The sequence below is a fragment of the Suricata suricatta genome, chromosome 6, assembly GCF_006229205.1.
Source record: "Suricata suricatta isolate VVHF042 chromosome 6, meerkat_22Aug2017_6uvM2_HiC, whole genome shotgun sequence".
Taxonomy (NCBI): Eukaryota; Metazoa; Chordata; class Mammalia; order Carnivora; family Herpestidae; genus Suricata; species Suricata suricatta.
This window is the reverse complement of record NC_043705.1, coordinates 137,338,294-137,353,384: the sequence shown is the minus strand read 5'-3', so window position 1 is coordinate 137,353,384 and position 15,091 is coordinate 137,338,294. Positions and strand designations below refer to the sequence as shown.

The 15,091-nt window shown below is 40.3% G+C and overlaps 1 protein-coding gene and 1 pseudogene across 1 annotated transcript in view; one reads left to right on the top strand and one right to left on the bottom strand.

Annotated features, from left to right (window-relative positions):
• DNAH5 (dynein axonemal heavy chain 5) overlaps positions 1-15,091 on the bottom strand; it is a 210,698-nt gene that overhangs the window by 154,086 nt on the left and 41,521 nt on the right. The window contains exons 17-23 of the mRNA XM_029941285.1: positions 14,908-15,073; positions 14,006-14,242; positions 12,538-12,728; positions 12,362-12,449; positions 6,296-6,429; positions 2,413-2,614; positions 1,621-1,856 (exon numbers count right to left, since the gene is read on the bottom strand). Of these exons, the coding sequence (XP_029797145.1) occupies positions 1,621-1,856; positions 2,413-2,614; positions 6,296-6,429; positions 12,362-12,449; positions 12,538-12,728; positions 14,006-14,242; positions 14,908-15,073 (1,254 nt within the window). The remainder of the gene's footprint in view (positions 1-1,620; positions 1,857-2,412; positions 2,615-6,295; positions 6,430-12,361; positions 12,450-12,537; positions 12,729-14,005; positions 14,243-14,907; positions 15,074-15,091) is intronic.
• LOC115295000 lies at positions 9,474-9,583 on the top strand (annotated as a pseudogene).

The following is a 15,091-nucleotide window of genomic DNA, read 5'->3' as shown; positions in this document are numbered from 1 at the left end:
TAGGGCTCCTCGATGGCTCGCTTAAGCATCCAACTTCAGTTCAGGTCATAATCTCAGGGCTTGTGAGTTCAAGCCCCATGTTGGGCTCTGTGCTGACAGCTCAGAGCCTGGAGCCTGCTTCAGATTTTGTGTTTCCCTGTCTCTCTTCCCCTCCCCCACTCATGCTCACTCACACACTCTCTCTCTCTCAAAAATAAATAAAACATTTAAAAAATTAAAAATAGAATAAAGCAGGGTAACAGAGGGGACTTCAGTCTTACAATTCTGCCTCTGATTCATGAGTAAGTTCAACAATTCTGGGACACAGTCTTCACAGGCAGTGTGTGCGCATGGACCGGGGTGGTGATGGGAAGATGGGAGTTGTACACTACACCATGTCTTCCAAATAAGTTTTATCATGAACAAAAGTTGTATTTTGACCTTGACCACTTGACTGCAGTTTTTGTCTGAATTCTCAGATGGGAGGAAACAGGGGTGTCAGTTGCTGGGCCTTCCCTTCAAATGCCCAGGGACGCTCCTGGTTCTACATGAAGCAGGGACTCTTTATCTTATGTTTCAATTCCCAAGTGGGCCACATGATTTTCCTGACCCAATACAGCAAAGGTGCAGACATATAGTCACCTGAACCATTTCCATGGTTATTTGAAATTTTCCAAAATTCAAAGAGGGACGCAGAAAATGTGAGACTAGTGTACAACTCTCACCATCAGAGTTTAAGTCCAGGGGCACCTGGGCGGCTCAGTCGGTTAAGCATCCAACTCTTGGTTTCAGCTCAGGTCATGATCTCATGGTTCATGAGTTTGAGCCCTGAATGGGGCGCCACCCTGACAGCACAGAGCCTGCTTGGGATTCTCTCTCGCCCTTTCTTTGCCCTTCTCCTGCTCACTGTCTCTGTCTCTCTCTCAAAATAAATAAATAAATAAATAAACAAACAAACAAACAAACTTAATAAAAAATTTTTTAAGAATTTATGTCAGGACATTTAAGTGATGGAGGACTAAAATGTTTTTTTTTCCTAAAATCATTTTAATGCTATAATTATACTGGTTTCATTCATGAGTAATGTGTATAAAAGTAATGTGTAACACTAATCAAACTGCATAAAATCTTTGACCTTTGGTTTCCTTATGTTAAAATGGGTGTTTGGTAAGGATTAAACATGTCAATACAGAATTAATATATAAATGGACACTGTTAGTATCTGTAGGGGCCAAAATGTGTCACTTTGCCACATTATTTTTGCGTCGGCTCTTTCTTAAGTGACATTAAAGAAGTCACAGCTAAGATCACACCCTCACTTAGCTCCCCCACCCCCGACCTGACCTCATGGTTCCTATTTTCCTCACACTCCCTTCTCCTATGAGCACGTATCAACAGACCACTTGTACAAAAATCCTCCTGTCAGGCTCTGCAGTTAGGGACTTAGATGTCATGCAAAGGTCTAGAACTGGCCCACAGAAGGTACCCTAGCAGGTGAGGTATCATCAGTCCTGAAATTATTCTTAGGTTAAGCATCCATTTGTAACTACAGTCCCTACAGTCCAGAGCTAGTCAATTCTTCAGCTAGTATCACTCAACATGGGGAGATATTTCCACAATGAGCAAAGGATTATCAGTTACCTCAATAGGTCCTACTTGAAAGTCAATGCAGATCTGCTGCTCCCTGATTTCCTTCAGGGCTGCCATAGCAATCCGAACATCATCTAGGTCTTTAATTTGACGATTCAGTTTCTTATTGAATTCTTCAACGAGTGTAAGAATGCTTTCCATCTCACCCCTGTACTTTTTGTTACAGTGACGGCCAATGACAACCGTCCAGGCCTTTGTTTCAGCAGTCAGAGCGAACTTCAAGTCAGCTGTAAGACCCAAATGTCCACAGTTCCATTTGAAAAACTTGAACCAGTATGAAAAAAAAGAGCACGCCTCCTCACCAATAATAAACACTTTGCAACTTACAGCCTTGTAGCGTGTAAAAAAAAAATCAAACTGGAAAACTATCAGGCTTCCTCCTCATCATTTATTCATTTTTTAAAACTTGTCTTACACCAATTCAAAACATATTTCAAAAATGCTTTAAAAATTACATATCGAAATCGTCGGAGATAAGCCTCAAATGTTTATAATTATTAAGAGAAGGGTACACTTTAATTGCAAATACAACACACTCATTCTCTTTCTCTGAAATAGCATTTCTTTGCAAAGTTGAGCAGCAACATGTTCAAAATAGTCCAGAATATATAATTATGCAGAAGGGAATTAAAAACAAATCTACAAATTGGTCTTAAAACTTGAAGCCCATAAAAGGAAAGCCAATCTTTAAGATGGCTAGACCTCTCCGGCATACTAATCTAGGTAAAGAGACAGAACAAGACTGTTGAATTCTGATGACTGTCTGAAAGAAAATGAACCAACCTGTGTACAGAGCAATGGGACCCACACAGACGTACTCTGGCTCAGCATTAATTTCCTGCTCCAGCTTTTGGAAATAGAGAATCTGAGATTCAAATTCAGAAAGCAAGGGGCTTTTTGTAATAAACATCATAATTGTTTCTTCTTTCTCTCTTTGCCAAAGATGATTGTAGCGCTTGAAGCTATCCAGAGATGTAATAACTTCCTAGAATACAAATTAACAGATTCGTGGTTAGAGGGAAGATGTGGAAATGGCATCATGGTATAAGTGAATATTGCTCAACTGCTGATGATTCCCAAGCACTTATTAGATGTTTAATTAGTGGGGCCCCGGTGGGGCTCAGCCAATCTAATGGTTCATGGGTTCGAGTCCCGTGTTGGGCTCTGAGCCTGTCTGAGATTCTCACTACCTCTCTCTGCACCTCCCTGCTCACTCTTCCTCTCTTTCTCTCAAAATAAATAAATAACTTAAAATAAAATAAAAGGTTTCATTAGTGAGCTGTTTCAATATTTAGAAATGCCACAGAATTGGAACCAGATATAATAAGGACATAGTAACTCAGGAGTAGTAACAATGAAAGTGTTAGCCTTCCTAGCCAAAAGGAGAAGGGGACAGTTTCTAGAAACTAGAAAACAGAGTCCATCAAGACTTTTGTGGACAAGACCCTCTTGACTGGAGCTGGGTCTTCATTCAAAAACCACAGTTCAGGGGCATCTGGGTGGCTCAGTTGGTTAAGTGTCTGACTTCGGCTCAGGTCAGGATCTCACGGTTCATGGGTTCGAACCCCACGTCAGGTTCTGTGCTGATGGCGCAGAGCCTGGAGCCTGCTTCAGATTCTGTGTCTCCCTCTCTCTGTCCCTCCCCTGCTCACACTGTCTCTATTTATCAAACCGTGAGATCATGACCTGAACTGAAGGCAAACGCTTAACCGACTGAGCCACCCAGGTGCCCCACAATACCATTTTTTAAACAGGTTAATATTTTACTATGATTGCCCCTGTTTTTATAACTACTCAGTTACAAACTTTCCTAGGTTTTGTGTGTCTGCCTCAATCCTGTTTTTTTCATAATCCATAGTGTATTAGATGTGCAACTTCGCGGGGCGCTTGGGTGGCTCAATCAGTTAAATGTCCAACTTCGGCTCAGGTCATGATCTCCTGGTTCATGGGTTCGAGCCCTGCGTTGGGCACTGTGCTGACAGCTCAGAGCCTGGAGCCTGTTTCATATTCTGTGTCTCCCTCTCTCTCTGCCCCTCCCTTGTTTGCACTTTGTATCTCTCTGTCTCAAAAATAAATATTAGAAAAAAAGATGTGCAACTTTGCAAAATAGGATTTTCAGGGATATGTGTATTGTATTACAGCAGAAATGCCTATAATTACCCTTAAACCAACTCTAACCGACTCTCCTTGGGCCATATTTTTTTTTCATATTAGCCTCTCGGATTTACATAACAGATAATCAATTATCTACAAATAATTAAAGATTTGCTCCTCATTTCTAATGCTTCTACCTCCTGGGAATCCACTTTTTCTATTGGCTTATATAAGAGTTATAGCTACATGAGAAAAAATGTCTTAAGTGAGATAGAATTAAAAATGCCATTATTGGAAAAAACATAGCTTTACTAACAGCATCTAAGTGGCCCAGTCCCTTAAGTAAATTTTACCAGCCTGCACTCAACCAAGTGGCTTCACTCCAACCCCCACACACAGTGAAAGTGTTCCCTACACCTCAGGTCCAATAGCTACTGAGACTTCCCACTCATTACGATGTGGAAAGCTAAGTGTGCCCCTGTTGACCCCTAGCTCGGGCTGGGACGTTGACATGCACCCAGAATGAACTGTAACAGCATGCAGACACTGACAGGCGTAGGATGACTTGGAGAATGAATTACAGATTGCCAAAGATGCCAAAATACGGGTAGAAATCCCAGAATTCTGGGCTCTTTAAACATCTAAGGCCTTATAATGTTAAGAATATACCCTAACTAGATACGTTTAGACTCTCATTGATCTTTTCTGACAGTGTCACTCTTTATTAAGTTGGAAGTTTTTAGAGTGGAGGTAACCTAGGGCTTAAAGGAAAAATTGGAATCGCCTGGGTAGCGCTGGAGTTCTTTTTATTGCCAAGGTTATTTCAATTGTTGGGTCCAGCTCATGGTTTCCAGCCATGGACCATTGTAAGTTGATGGCTAGCCTACGGATTTGCTGAATGTCAGTCAGGTCTACAGTCTGATCAGTCAGTGATGGCAAGAAGAAAAGGGCTGGGATCATAGGATGTTCTATAGTTGAGCCCGAATCACCCGAAAGGGTCTTTGGCTATCAAGAGCTGACCATGTCCAGTATGACAATTATGTGTGTATTTATTCTTCCAGAAATGTCCATCTCATCAGACTGGAAAAAGTCCAAGTTATTCTAAGTGCCTAAGATTTGCACACTTCCTTCATATAATATAAAAGCGACAGAAATAACACAAAGATAAGCATTTTGTTGCCAGCAGTATGCTAATTTCAATGACTACACTTACCCTTAGATTTTCATAATAGTGGCTGCTTATATTCAGAGAAAGTAATGAGCCTCATTATTGATTTATTTTATTGTATTTCCCAGGATTACTGCAACATTTGGAAATATATCGGAATGTTTATCATCACCATAAAATACTTACCTTTAGCATTCATACGGCACTTGTGAAATGAAGCACTAGATAAATATTTGTTAAATTGAATTATGTGAACACTGCCCGTAGGGCAAAATTAAATATAGGACCTTCAATATATTAAGAAAGGAATATTGAAAATGCATAAATGCAAAAGCTTCTAGTTCCCTCAGGAACACATTAAAATTAAACTTAATACTATTTCTTCACATGGTTACAGCAATGGGAGCCCTCAAAGTGTTTTCCAACAAGTGAAGCTCATTCTCTCAGAACCAAGTAAGAGAAAAGATGTATTTGCTGGGTGACAACTACTCCCTCAACACGGAGAGACATTTTTAAAGAGTCAAGAGGTACTGGTAGCGGTGTGAATACATATCGTTCGTAAGCAGAAGCTGACTTCAGGGTTCGGCATCCTTTTGACAAAAACGAATTTGCCCAAACAGAAAAGGTGGAGCCAAAAGAGGAGAAAGCTGGAAGAAAACTTAGCCCTAATGTCACCCCTTTCAAACCCAAGTTTAAATTGATAACACGACTCTGTGCTTTATTCTCCCTATGACCTTATTTCCACGTGGTAATACACATACATTTTCATCTGATAGTTTATGAGAGCTCCCTGACTACACAAATATGAAAAATTAAGTATAAGCCTTATTCTGTTTCAAATGATATTAGGCAGTACTGACTAGTACTCACTTGTGGTTTGAAATATATCAATTTTTTTTTTAAGTTTATATATTTATTTTGAGAGACGCAATGTAAGTGGAGGAACGGCAGAGAGAGAGGGAAAGAACCCCAAGCAGCCTCCAGGCTGCCAGCTGCAGAGCCCGACTTGGGGCTCGAACCCACGAACCGTGAGATCATGACCTGAGCCAAAACCAAGAGTCAGACACTTAACTGACTGAGCCACCCAGGCACCCCTCAAATTTTTTAACAGTTGGGTTTATTTGTACTAAATCAGTAAGTATATAGACTTAAAGCATTACACAGAACACAACATAAAACATAGGAATAAAGGTACTTTTTCACCTTGCAACCTAGAAAGGAAAAGTTTTAGGCAAACAAACATTTGCTCAGCATATCCAAATTTCCACAGGTCCTCACCAAAGGCACCCTGGGTGCCTCTCCCTTCCCCCAGGCTATGTGTAGGACCCAAGCTTGTGACATTCAACTTCACCCAGGTACATACTGTAAAGCAAAGGGCTCTGGTGACATATCCCCTTGGCATACCTTCTTGGTGGAGCTGATGATTGTGCTAAGCACAGAGACTAATTTCACAATCTCTTTGTTATCAGATACGCTCTTATAATAGTTTCTGGTTTGCACAGGAATGGGTAAGTTTACAGACGCCATCTCAAAGGTATCTAAAAAGAAAAAACGAGAGAGAAATTTATATCAACAGCATCGGGAACATGCTCTAAAAAGATGAGGGGATTTCTGTAAGGAAGAAATTTCTGTAAAGTAAGGACCTCTGACAATCTGCTTTTTTGTAAATAAACAATTGAAAATTTGTCAATATCAATTTTTCAGGACTCTGGACTTTAACCAAAGCTGGCAACAATCCAAGTAGTACATCTTTATTTAAGAAAAAAATGCTCCTGGCTCAGTCAGTTAGTTAAGCGTTCAACTTCGGCTCACATCGTGATCTTGCAGTCCATGAGTTCAAGCCCCATATCGGGCTCTGTGCGGACAGCTCCAATTCTGGAGCCTGCTTCAAATTCCGTGTCTCCCCCTCTCTCTCTGCCCCTCCTCCACTCACTGTCTGTCTCACAAAAATAAATAAACATTTAAAAAATTTTAACTATAAAAAAAAGGAAAAATGCTAAAATCTTGGTAACAATAGTGAATTTCGAGGTCTTTTAACTTCCCTAGATGCACTGCCTGCCCCCTGGCAATGTGCTCGCCTTGAGAAACACAGCCACGCCTTAGCATCACCCAGGAGCCAGACTGCTCTGGAGCCCCTCAGGGAGCCCCAGAGAATTGTAACTATCTGATTCATCATGATGTTCTCTGGAAAAGTCCCATTCAGAGTTTATCTTTACTGGACTCAGAATTCACTGAGGAAAAAAACAAAAATCCCTATCACCAAAGCATTTATTAGAAAAAAACAATCATCAACAATTAACTTCACAGATGCCTGAGACAATGGTACTCATTGAGGCAAACAAGAAGTTGGTCAAAATAATTAAAGATATGAGGAATGAGATGTCCACAGAGGGTGTTGTAAGGTCGTGACCCCCTGGGGTTCTAAAAAGTCACGCATATGTACAGAGTGGTACACGTGCCTGGGAAAGACCTAAGATGCCCTGATCTTTAACTTTGGCTGAATCCAGGGCCTTGCACAATCAGCAAACAAAGGCAAAGGTGGACCTGGAAACTTCCTGAGCTTTCAGGTGCTCCACCCAACATACCGTCCCAAGGCAAAGGGTGTAAGACTTACTGGTTAGGATGTGGTGTATATACACAATGGAGCACTACCGGGCAGTGAGAGGGAATGCAGTCTGGCCATTTGTAGGAACGTGGGTGGACCTCGAGGGGGTCATGCTGAGTGAAATAAGTCAGGCGGAGAAAGACAGAAACCATATGTTTGCACTCATAGGTCTAACAGGAGAAACCTAATGGAGGACCGTGGTTGGGCGGGGGGGGGCAGAGAAAGAGAGCTGGGGGGAGAGAGGGACGAAAACCTGAGAGACTATTGAATACGGAAAATGAACCGAGGGTTGAAGGGGGAGGGGGAGGAGGAAGGGAGGTGGTGGTGATGGAGGAGGGCACTTGTGGGGAAGAGCACTGGGAGTTATATGGAAACCAATATGACAATAAACTGTTAAAAAAAAAAAAGACACACCACAGGAGACACAAATTCTACCAGATTAGTCCAGGGGAGTCCATAAACTCGATAAAGAAACAGTGACAACAACAACAGACTCGGAAGGAAGACGCCCAGATTTTCAGAGTTGCCACATTATAGTCATTTTTTTAATGTTTATTTATTTTCGAGAGAGAGAGAGAGAGAGAGCATGAGTGAAGAAGGAGCAGAGACAGAGGGAGAATCTGAAGCAGGCTCCAGGCTCTAGCTGTCAGCACAGAGCCTGACGCAGGGCTCGAACTCACAACTATGAGATCATGACCTGAGCCAACTTCGAACGCTTAAACGACTGAGCCACCCACGCACCCCCCATTATAGTCTTCAAAATATTAAGTTTGCAACAAAAATGAGAATGGTAAGCCATGCAAAGATACAGAATGCCATGCCCACACACAGGCACAACAGCAGCCGATGGAAGCCATACAGGAGAAAACCCAGCTGTGGAATGACTAGACAAAAATGTGTCTATCAGCTGTTACAAATGTGTTCAGGGAATGATAGAAAACCCCTACTTAAGGAATTAAAGAAGCAGCACCTGGGTCGCTCAGTCAGTTAAGCCTTGGGTTCTTGATTTTGGCTCAGGTCATGATCTCACAGTTCCTGAGTTTGAGCCCCAGGTTGGGCTTTGCATTGACAGTGCGGAGCCTACTTGGGATTGACTCTCTCCCTCTCTCTCTCTCCTGCTTCTCTCTCTTTCTCTCTCTCTCAAAATAAATAAACATTAAAAAAAAAAGAATTAAAGAAAAGTGTGAGAATCATGTCTCACAAAATAGAGAATACCAAGAATGAAACAGAAATAGAAAAGAGTTGAATGCAAATTCTGAGATTGAGGAGAACATAAATGAAATGAGAATACTTCACAAGAGGGCTCAACAGATTACAGTCTCTAGAAAAAAAAATATTAACCTTGAAGAGAGTTTTCGTAAGATGGAAGGCTCAGTTATTGATCTGAGGTACTTCTTCTTTCTTAATATCCATGTTTAAGATTATAAAGTTCCTTCCAGTGCTATGTCAACTACATTTCATTAAGTTTGGGTATTTTATGTTTTCTTTTGCTTTCATTCTAAAAGTACTTCCTAATTTCTTTTGTACTTTCTTCTTTGGCTCAGTGGTTATTTCAGAGTGTCTTATTTAATTGTTATGTATTCAGGAATTTCCCAAAACTCCTGTAACCGATTTTTACAATATGGTAGGAGAACATACTTCACATTATTTGAATCCTTTCAAATTTCATTTCAGTGCTCCATAATTCGTCACAACACCTATGAAAATCGCAGCAGTCTTTTTCTACAGACATTCACAAGCTGATTCTAAAGTTCATATAAAAGTCGAAGAGACCCAGAATTAGTCATCAACAATCTTGAAAGAGGAAAAAGTTGGAAGATTCATTTTCCAACTTCAAAACTTACTTCAGAGCTATGGTAACTAAGACAGGGAGATGCTGGAATAATCGCAGAAGATCAATGGAACAAAACCAAGGGTGCAGAAATAAATGTTCACTTTTACATTTATGGTCAATTGATTCTTAACAAGGGTCCCAAGATGGCTTCTCGGCCTTTTGACTAAGATCAAGTGTAGGATCTGTCCTTCTCAGTGTAATAACAAGGGTCCCAAGAAAATCCAGGTGGGAAAAAACAGTCTTTTCAACAAATGGCACTGTAGCAAGTGAGTATCCACAAGCAAAACATGAATTTGGAATCCTATTTCACTCAAAATGAATCACGGGCCGAAATGTAAGAGTTAAAATTATCAAATATGTTTCAAAAAAAAAAAAAGAAATAGCAGTAAACCTTCACGACTTTAGTGAAGTAGCAATCTCTGTACCCAATGTGGGGCTTGAACGCATTACCCGGAGATCAAGAATCATATGCTCCACCGACTGAACCAGGCAGGTGCCCCACAACTGTTTTTTTTTTTTTAATCTTTTTTCTTCTGAGAGAGAGAGGGAGTAAAAGTGCGAGCAGGGGATGGGCACACAGAGAGAGACACAGCATCCGAAGCAGGCTCCAGGCTCTGAGCTGTCAGCACAGAGCCCAACACAGGGTTTGAACCCACAAATCATGACACCATGACCTGAGCTGAAGCTGGAGGCTGAACTGACTGAGCCCCCCAGGCGTACCTGTTCCTTTTTTTCTTTTAAGTTTATTTATTTATTCTGAGAGAGGGAGAGAGAGCACTAAGTGAGGGAAAGGCAGACAGAGGGAGAGAAAGACCCCCAACCTCTATCGGTGTAGAACTCAAGGCAGGGCATTGGATGCTTAGCAGACTGAGCCACCCAGGTGTCCCACCCCCACAGCCCTTTCTTAAATATAAAATCAAAAGCACCAAAAGGAAATGCAACTAAATTTGACTTAATCAAAATTAAAAATTCTATACTTTCAAAGGTACTACTAAGTAAAAGACAACCCCACAGAATGAAAATATTTGTAAATTATCTGATATTGTATTGAGGTAGAAAAATAAGTCTTACAACTCAACAATAAAGAGACAAATAATCCAATAGTTAACAATATGGGCAAAACATCTGAAGAGATATTTCTCCAAACCAGGTACACAGATGGCCAAGAAACACATAAGATGCTCAGCATCATTCCTCATGAGGGAGGGCACATCTCGACCCCAGTGGGATGCCACCTTACACCACGAGAATGGCTATAAACAATGCAGACAAGTGCTGGAGAGGATGCAGGGGACATCCGTGGACCCCTCACACACCGCGGGTGGGGTGTAGAATGACATGACTGCTCTGGAAAACACATAAAGATACCCTGCGGACTCAGCAATGCCACTCCTTGGTACAGACCCAACGGAAATGAAAACAGAACATGTCCACACAAAAACTTTACACAGATATTCACAGCAGTATTTTGCATAAGTGTCTAAAAGTAGAAATAACCCAAATGTTCATCAACTCACTGATGCATGAAGAAAACAGGACATGTTCACAGAATGGAATATGATTCAGCAATAAAAAGAAATGAAGTACTGACATCTTGCTACAACATGGATGAACCTTGAAAACACTATGCTAGGGGCAACTGGGTGGCTCAGTTAGTAAAGCATCCGACTCCAGCTCAGGTCATGATCTCACAGTTAATGAGTTCGAGTCCTGTGCGGGGCTCTGTGCTGACAGCACCAGCTCAGAACCTGGAGCCTGCTTCGGATTCTGTGTCTCCCTCTCTCTCTGACCCTCCCCTGCTCGCGCTGTCTCTGTCTCTCAAAATAATAAATAAACAGCAAAAAATAAGAAAAAGAAAGTATTATGCTAAAAAAGTCACAAAAGACCGTATATAGTATGGTTCCTTTTATATGAAATGTCCAGAGTAGGTAAATCCATAAAGACAAAAAGTAGATCAGTGGTTCCAGGGACTGGGGAGAGGGGAAGGGGGAGCAATAAAAATGTTCTGAAATTAAATAGTGGATAGTGGCCATACAACTCTGTAAATATACTAAAACCACTGAGCTGTACACTTTAAGAGGATAAATTCTTTTAAAAAATAAATAAAAGGATACATTTTATGTAAGTTATATCTCAGAGCTGTTATTTTTTTTTAAATGCAGCATCTTGATTTAACTCTTGTCATGACAAACACATATAGACAACTTCTCGTTAAACATTTTTTCTTCTCCATTTCAGACATAATTCATGACTGAGCATAGTGCGAGTTTAGAAAATCCTGTATTTTAAACTGTATTCTAGGAAGGAAAGCAATGTTCCCAAATAATATTAAAAAATTGAAATTAACACAATAACATACGCTTTTTTAAGCTGAAATAAATAATATTGTAAGTTGTGGACAATGTTTTTCTGAGCTATCTTTATCCTTCTCGGTAACAGACTATTTCAGAGAGGCACCTGCTTCGGTTTCTCATCATGGCTAGCTGATTTATCATACAGGATATAAGAAATAATTGAAAATTACATGGTGTCTCCCTTTTGCAGGGTTGCTTTAGAAAGAGTTTGCAGGACTAGAGGCAAGATTTAATATCATTAGCAACTTGATATCATATGTTCTTTAATTTTACAGAATATAAATGAAAACCATGAGATATACAGCAAAAATCACAACACATTAGTGCAACAGGACACATAATGGGTTAAAATAAAACTATCTCTTAAACATCAGAAAATATTCATTGTGATGATGACAAGTTTCTCTTTGAACCGTGAGACTAAAGTCCTCTTTGTCCCCCTATTCTTTTCATTATTCTGGACCAGAAATCAGTGAGGCAGCCATATCTGTGATGTGTACACTAAATATACACCATTTATAATGGTGACATTAAAATACATGGATCTTTATATTACATTAACTTAAAAATCAGCTGACAAATTTATGTTCCAATCAACACTGATGTAAGAATTGCATGGAAAGAAAATACATTTTGGTTTTCAATGACTGGTTAAAAAGAAATAAAGGAACATTTACCTTGAGGTTCGTTATCTCCAATTTCGGCATCAGAATCACTGTCTTGATTATTCTGCAAAGCAGCCATTTTTCTTTCCTGCATCTTTTTCTACAAAGTGAAAGGATATTCTTCAGCTCAGCCCCATCCATAAAGAAGCATCTTCCATGTAAAATGATTCCTTCATTCCCACACCCACCTTAGACAACAGTTCACTGCTCCACTGCCTAACCCCCTTGGTGACACAGATGATGCACTCCACGGCTTTGTTCAGCGTCTGCTGTATGTCTTCCAGGGCAGGGGCCATGGCAATGTTGGGAATGGCCAGAGTGATGCCCACCCGGAAAATGGGCACACTGTTCTGCTTCCTCTTAGATGTGCTGTTACTGTCTGAATTAACACAAAAGAGGGAAGCCTCACTATTTTCATTTAAAATGGGTTTTATTTCATTTTAACTGGAAAAATTAAAGCACGTAGAACAATACATAATAGACATATAATCAGACAAATATTTGGTAGATGAATGAAAACTAATGGAGGAACTCATTTTGCCCGATATAACAGCAGTTCGATGAAATAAACACATTTTCGACTGACGCAATCTACTGGTACACCCTCCATCATGGACACCCATTATGTGGGACCAGGCTTAAATATGTAAACCGTTATCCAAAATACTGAAAAGGACGCTATCCACATACCACCATGCTAACAACTTAAATGTTAAATGTAGAATAAGGAAGCCAAGGCATGAAGAACTAGAATAACTGTCAAAATAAGGCAAAATCACAACACATAACCAGTATGGAATTTCAAATAGAACATATGTCTTTCTACCACAGTGTGTATAATCCAAACTGGGAGCAGTTAGAGAATGGAGAAGAAATAAGGTGTAACTCACCACCTATATCTAAGGGGCTTTTAAAGTTGCATGTAGTATAAGTATCAAGGTAGCACAGATATATAAATGTGGGTGTGTGTCTGTAACTTCAGATAGTTGGAAACACCTGCAGTGTATACAGTTGGGAAACACATGCGATTTAATAGTCAGCATATCAACCGATGCTTGATAAGTTCTACTAATATCTCCGTGTTATATAAAAGGACTATCTTCCATTCCAAAGTGAAACAAAGCATAATAAACCATGCTACCAATAAAAAAAAATCCTTCACTGATTCTACTTCTACTCATCTACTTTGAATTATTAGAAACACTTCTCCTTAAATGCCAATATTCAAAATAAATAAAGAGGGTTTATTGCCCGATTATTTTTCTATTCCAATTAATATTTTATGTTAATTTTAATTTTAAATTTAATTTCAGAATGTCTCTAGATTTGGTGATTTTTGTGGCTCATCTGGGAATGCAACATGTGTTTCTGAACTGTGCTGAGGGGAGAGTGATCATACTAAGAATGAACAGACCAGCTGGAAAGTAGCAAACTGACACAAGCGTAGTAAGAACACTTCCTGTTTGGGAAAGTGGATTAATAAAACCTACTCCACAGGATTAGTGGGATAATCAAAGTTCATAAAGTATAAACTTATAAGGAGTCCGTTAATAAATGGTGGATTTCTTAAATTATTTAAGAACAACAGGAATATATACACACGCAAGCAGCAATCATGCCTGACCCGCCAGCAGGCAAACCGTGCAGAATCATTACCCCGGAAGTTCACCACGCTGCAGGAATGAATGCGCTTGCGGACGGCCTCCAGCGCGTTTCTTGTAACTTTCAGCAGCGCGTCCATGTTTAGATGGTTGAAATGCGAGAGTAACCCGCAGGCTTCCTCCTCTAACATCTCCATCTCCTTCTTCTTTCTCAGGGTGGTCGCCAAAGGCAGGAGGCCGGCAGGGGCCTTAAGGGATGACGCCAAGGTGTCGGAATTTCCTTCCTTCTTTGCTGTTATGAGATGAGAACATGGGAAAAGATAGAGAGAAAGAGAACCATCTATTGCAATTCAAGAGAGAAGATAAATTGCATGCCAGTTTAATAATACTTTTGGCCTCCAACAATGCATTGCCACACCCCTCATATTAATAATACTTTCCTAGAAAACAAGCCCATCAGAGAAGAGGAAGAGGAAACTGGGGCACCACATGGCCAATTGGAGGCCCCTCTCCTCCACAGTGTGAGGAACCAGAAGGAGAGGCCAGAGCTATGGCTGAAAACGCAAGATCGGGCCTCAGGGACCTGAGTTCTGATGATCTCTCTTCTATCAACAGCCAGAAAGCCTTAGAGGAATCACTTTCCTTCCCTGCCTGTCAGTTTCCTCATCTGACCCATGAGAGGTTTGCTTTAGTATAGACAGAGGTGCTCCAAGGGGAATTCCGATCCGTCATCCATCCTACTCTACTGATACGGTACATGCTTGTAGAGTTTCACAAGAACAATGGGACTGATGACAATAGGCTCAGCATCATAATTTCAGACTTATAAATGTCCTTACAAAACTGGCAGAGTGTTTAGAAGAGTGTGAAAGTAACTGCTATGTAGAAAATGAAACTTTAGTTTTCAGTAACGTCCTGGACAAACAAGTAAGACCATTCCATGACCACATCTCTTACCTGAACTTTCATTTTTTGAATCAGTACTATTTACATTAGAAACTTTGTCACTTTCTTCTTTGGACAGAACTTCCACATCCAGCAACATATTTATTAGCTCATTCACTGCTTCCTCTACTAATGAGCTTTTAAAATTCAGTACCTGAGCACCATTTACACAAAGATCCTATTAAAAAAAAAAAAA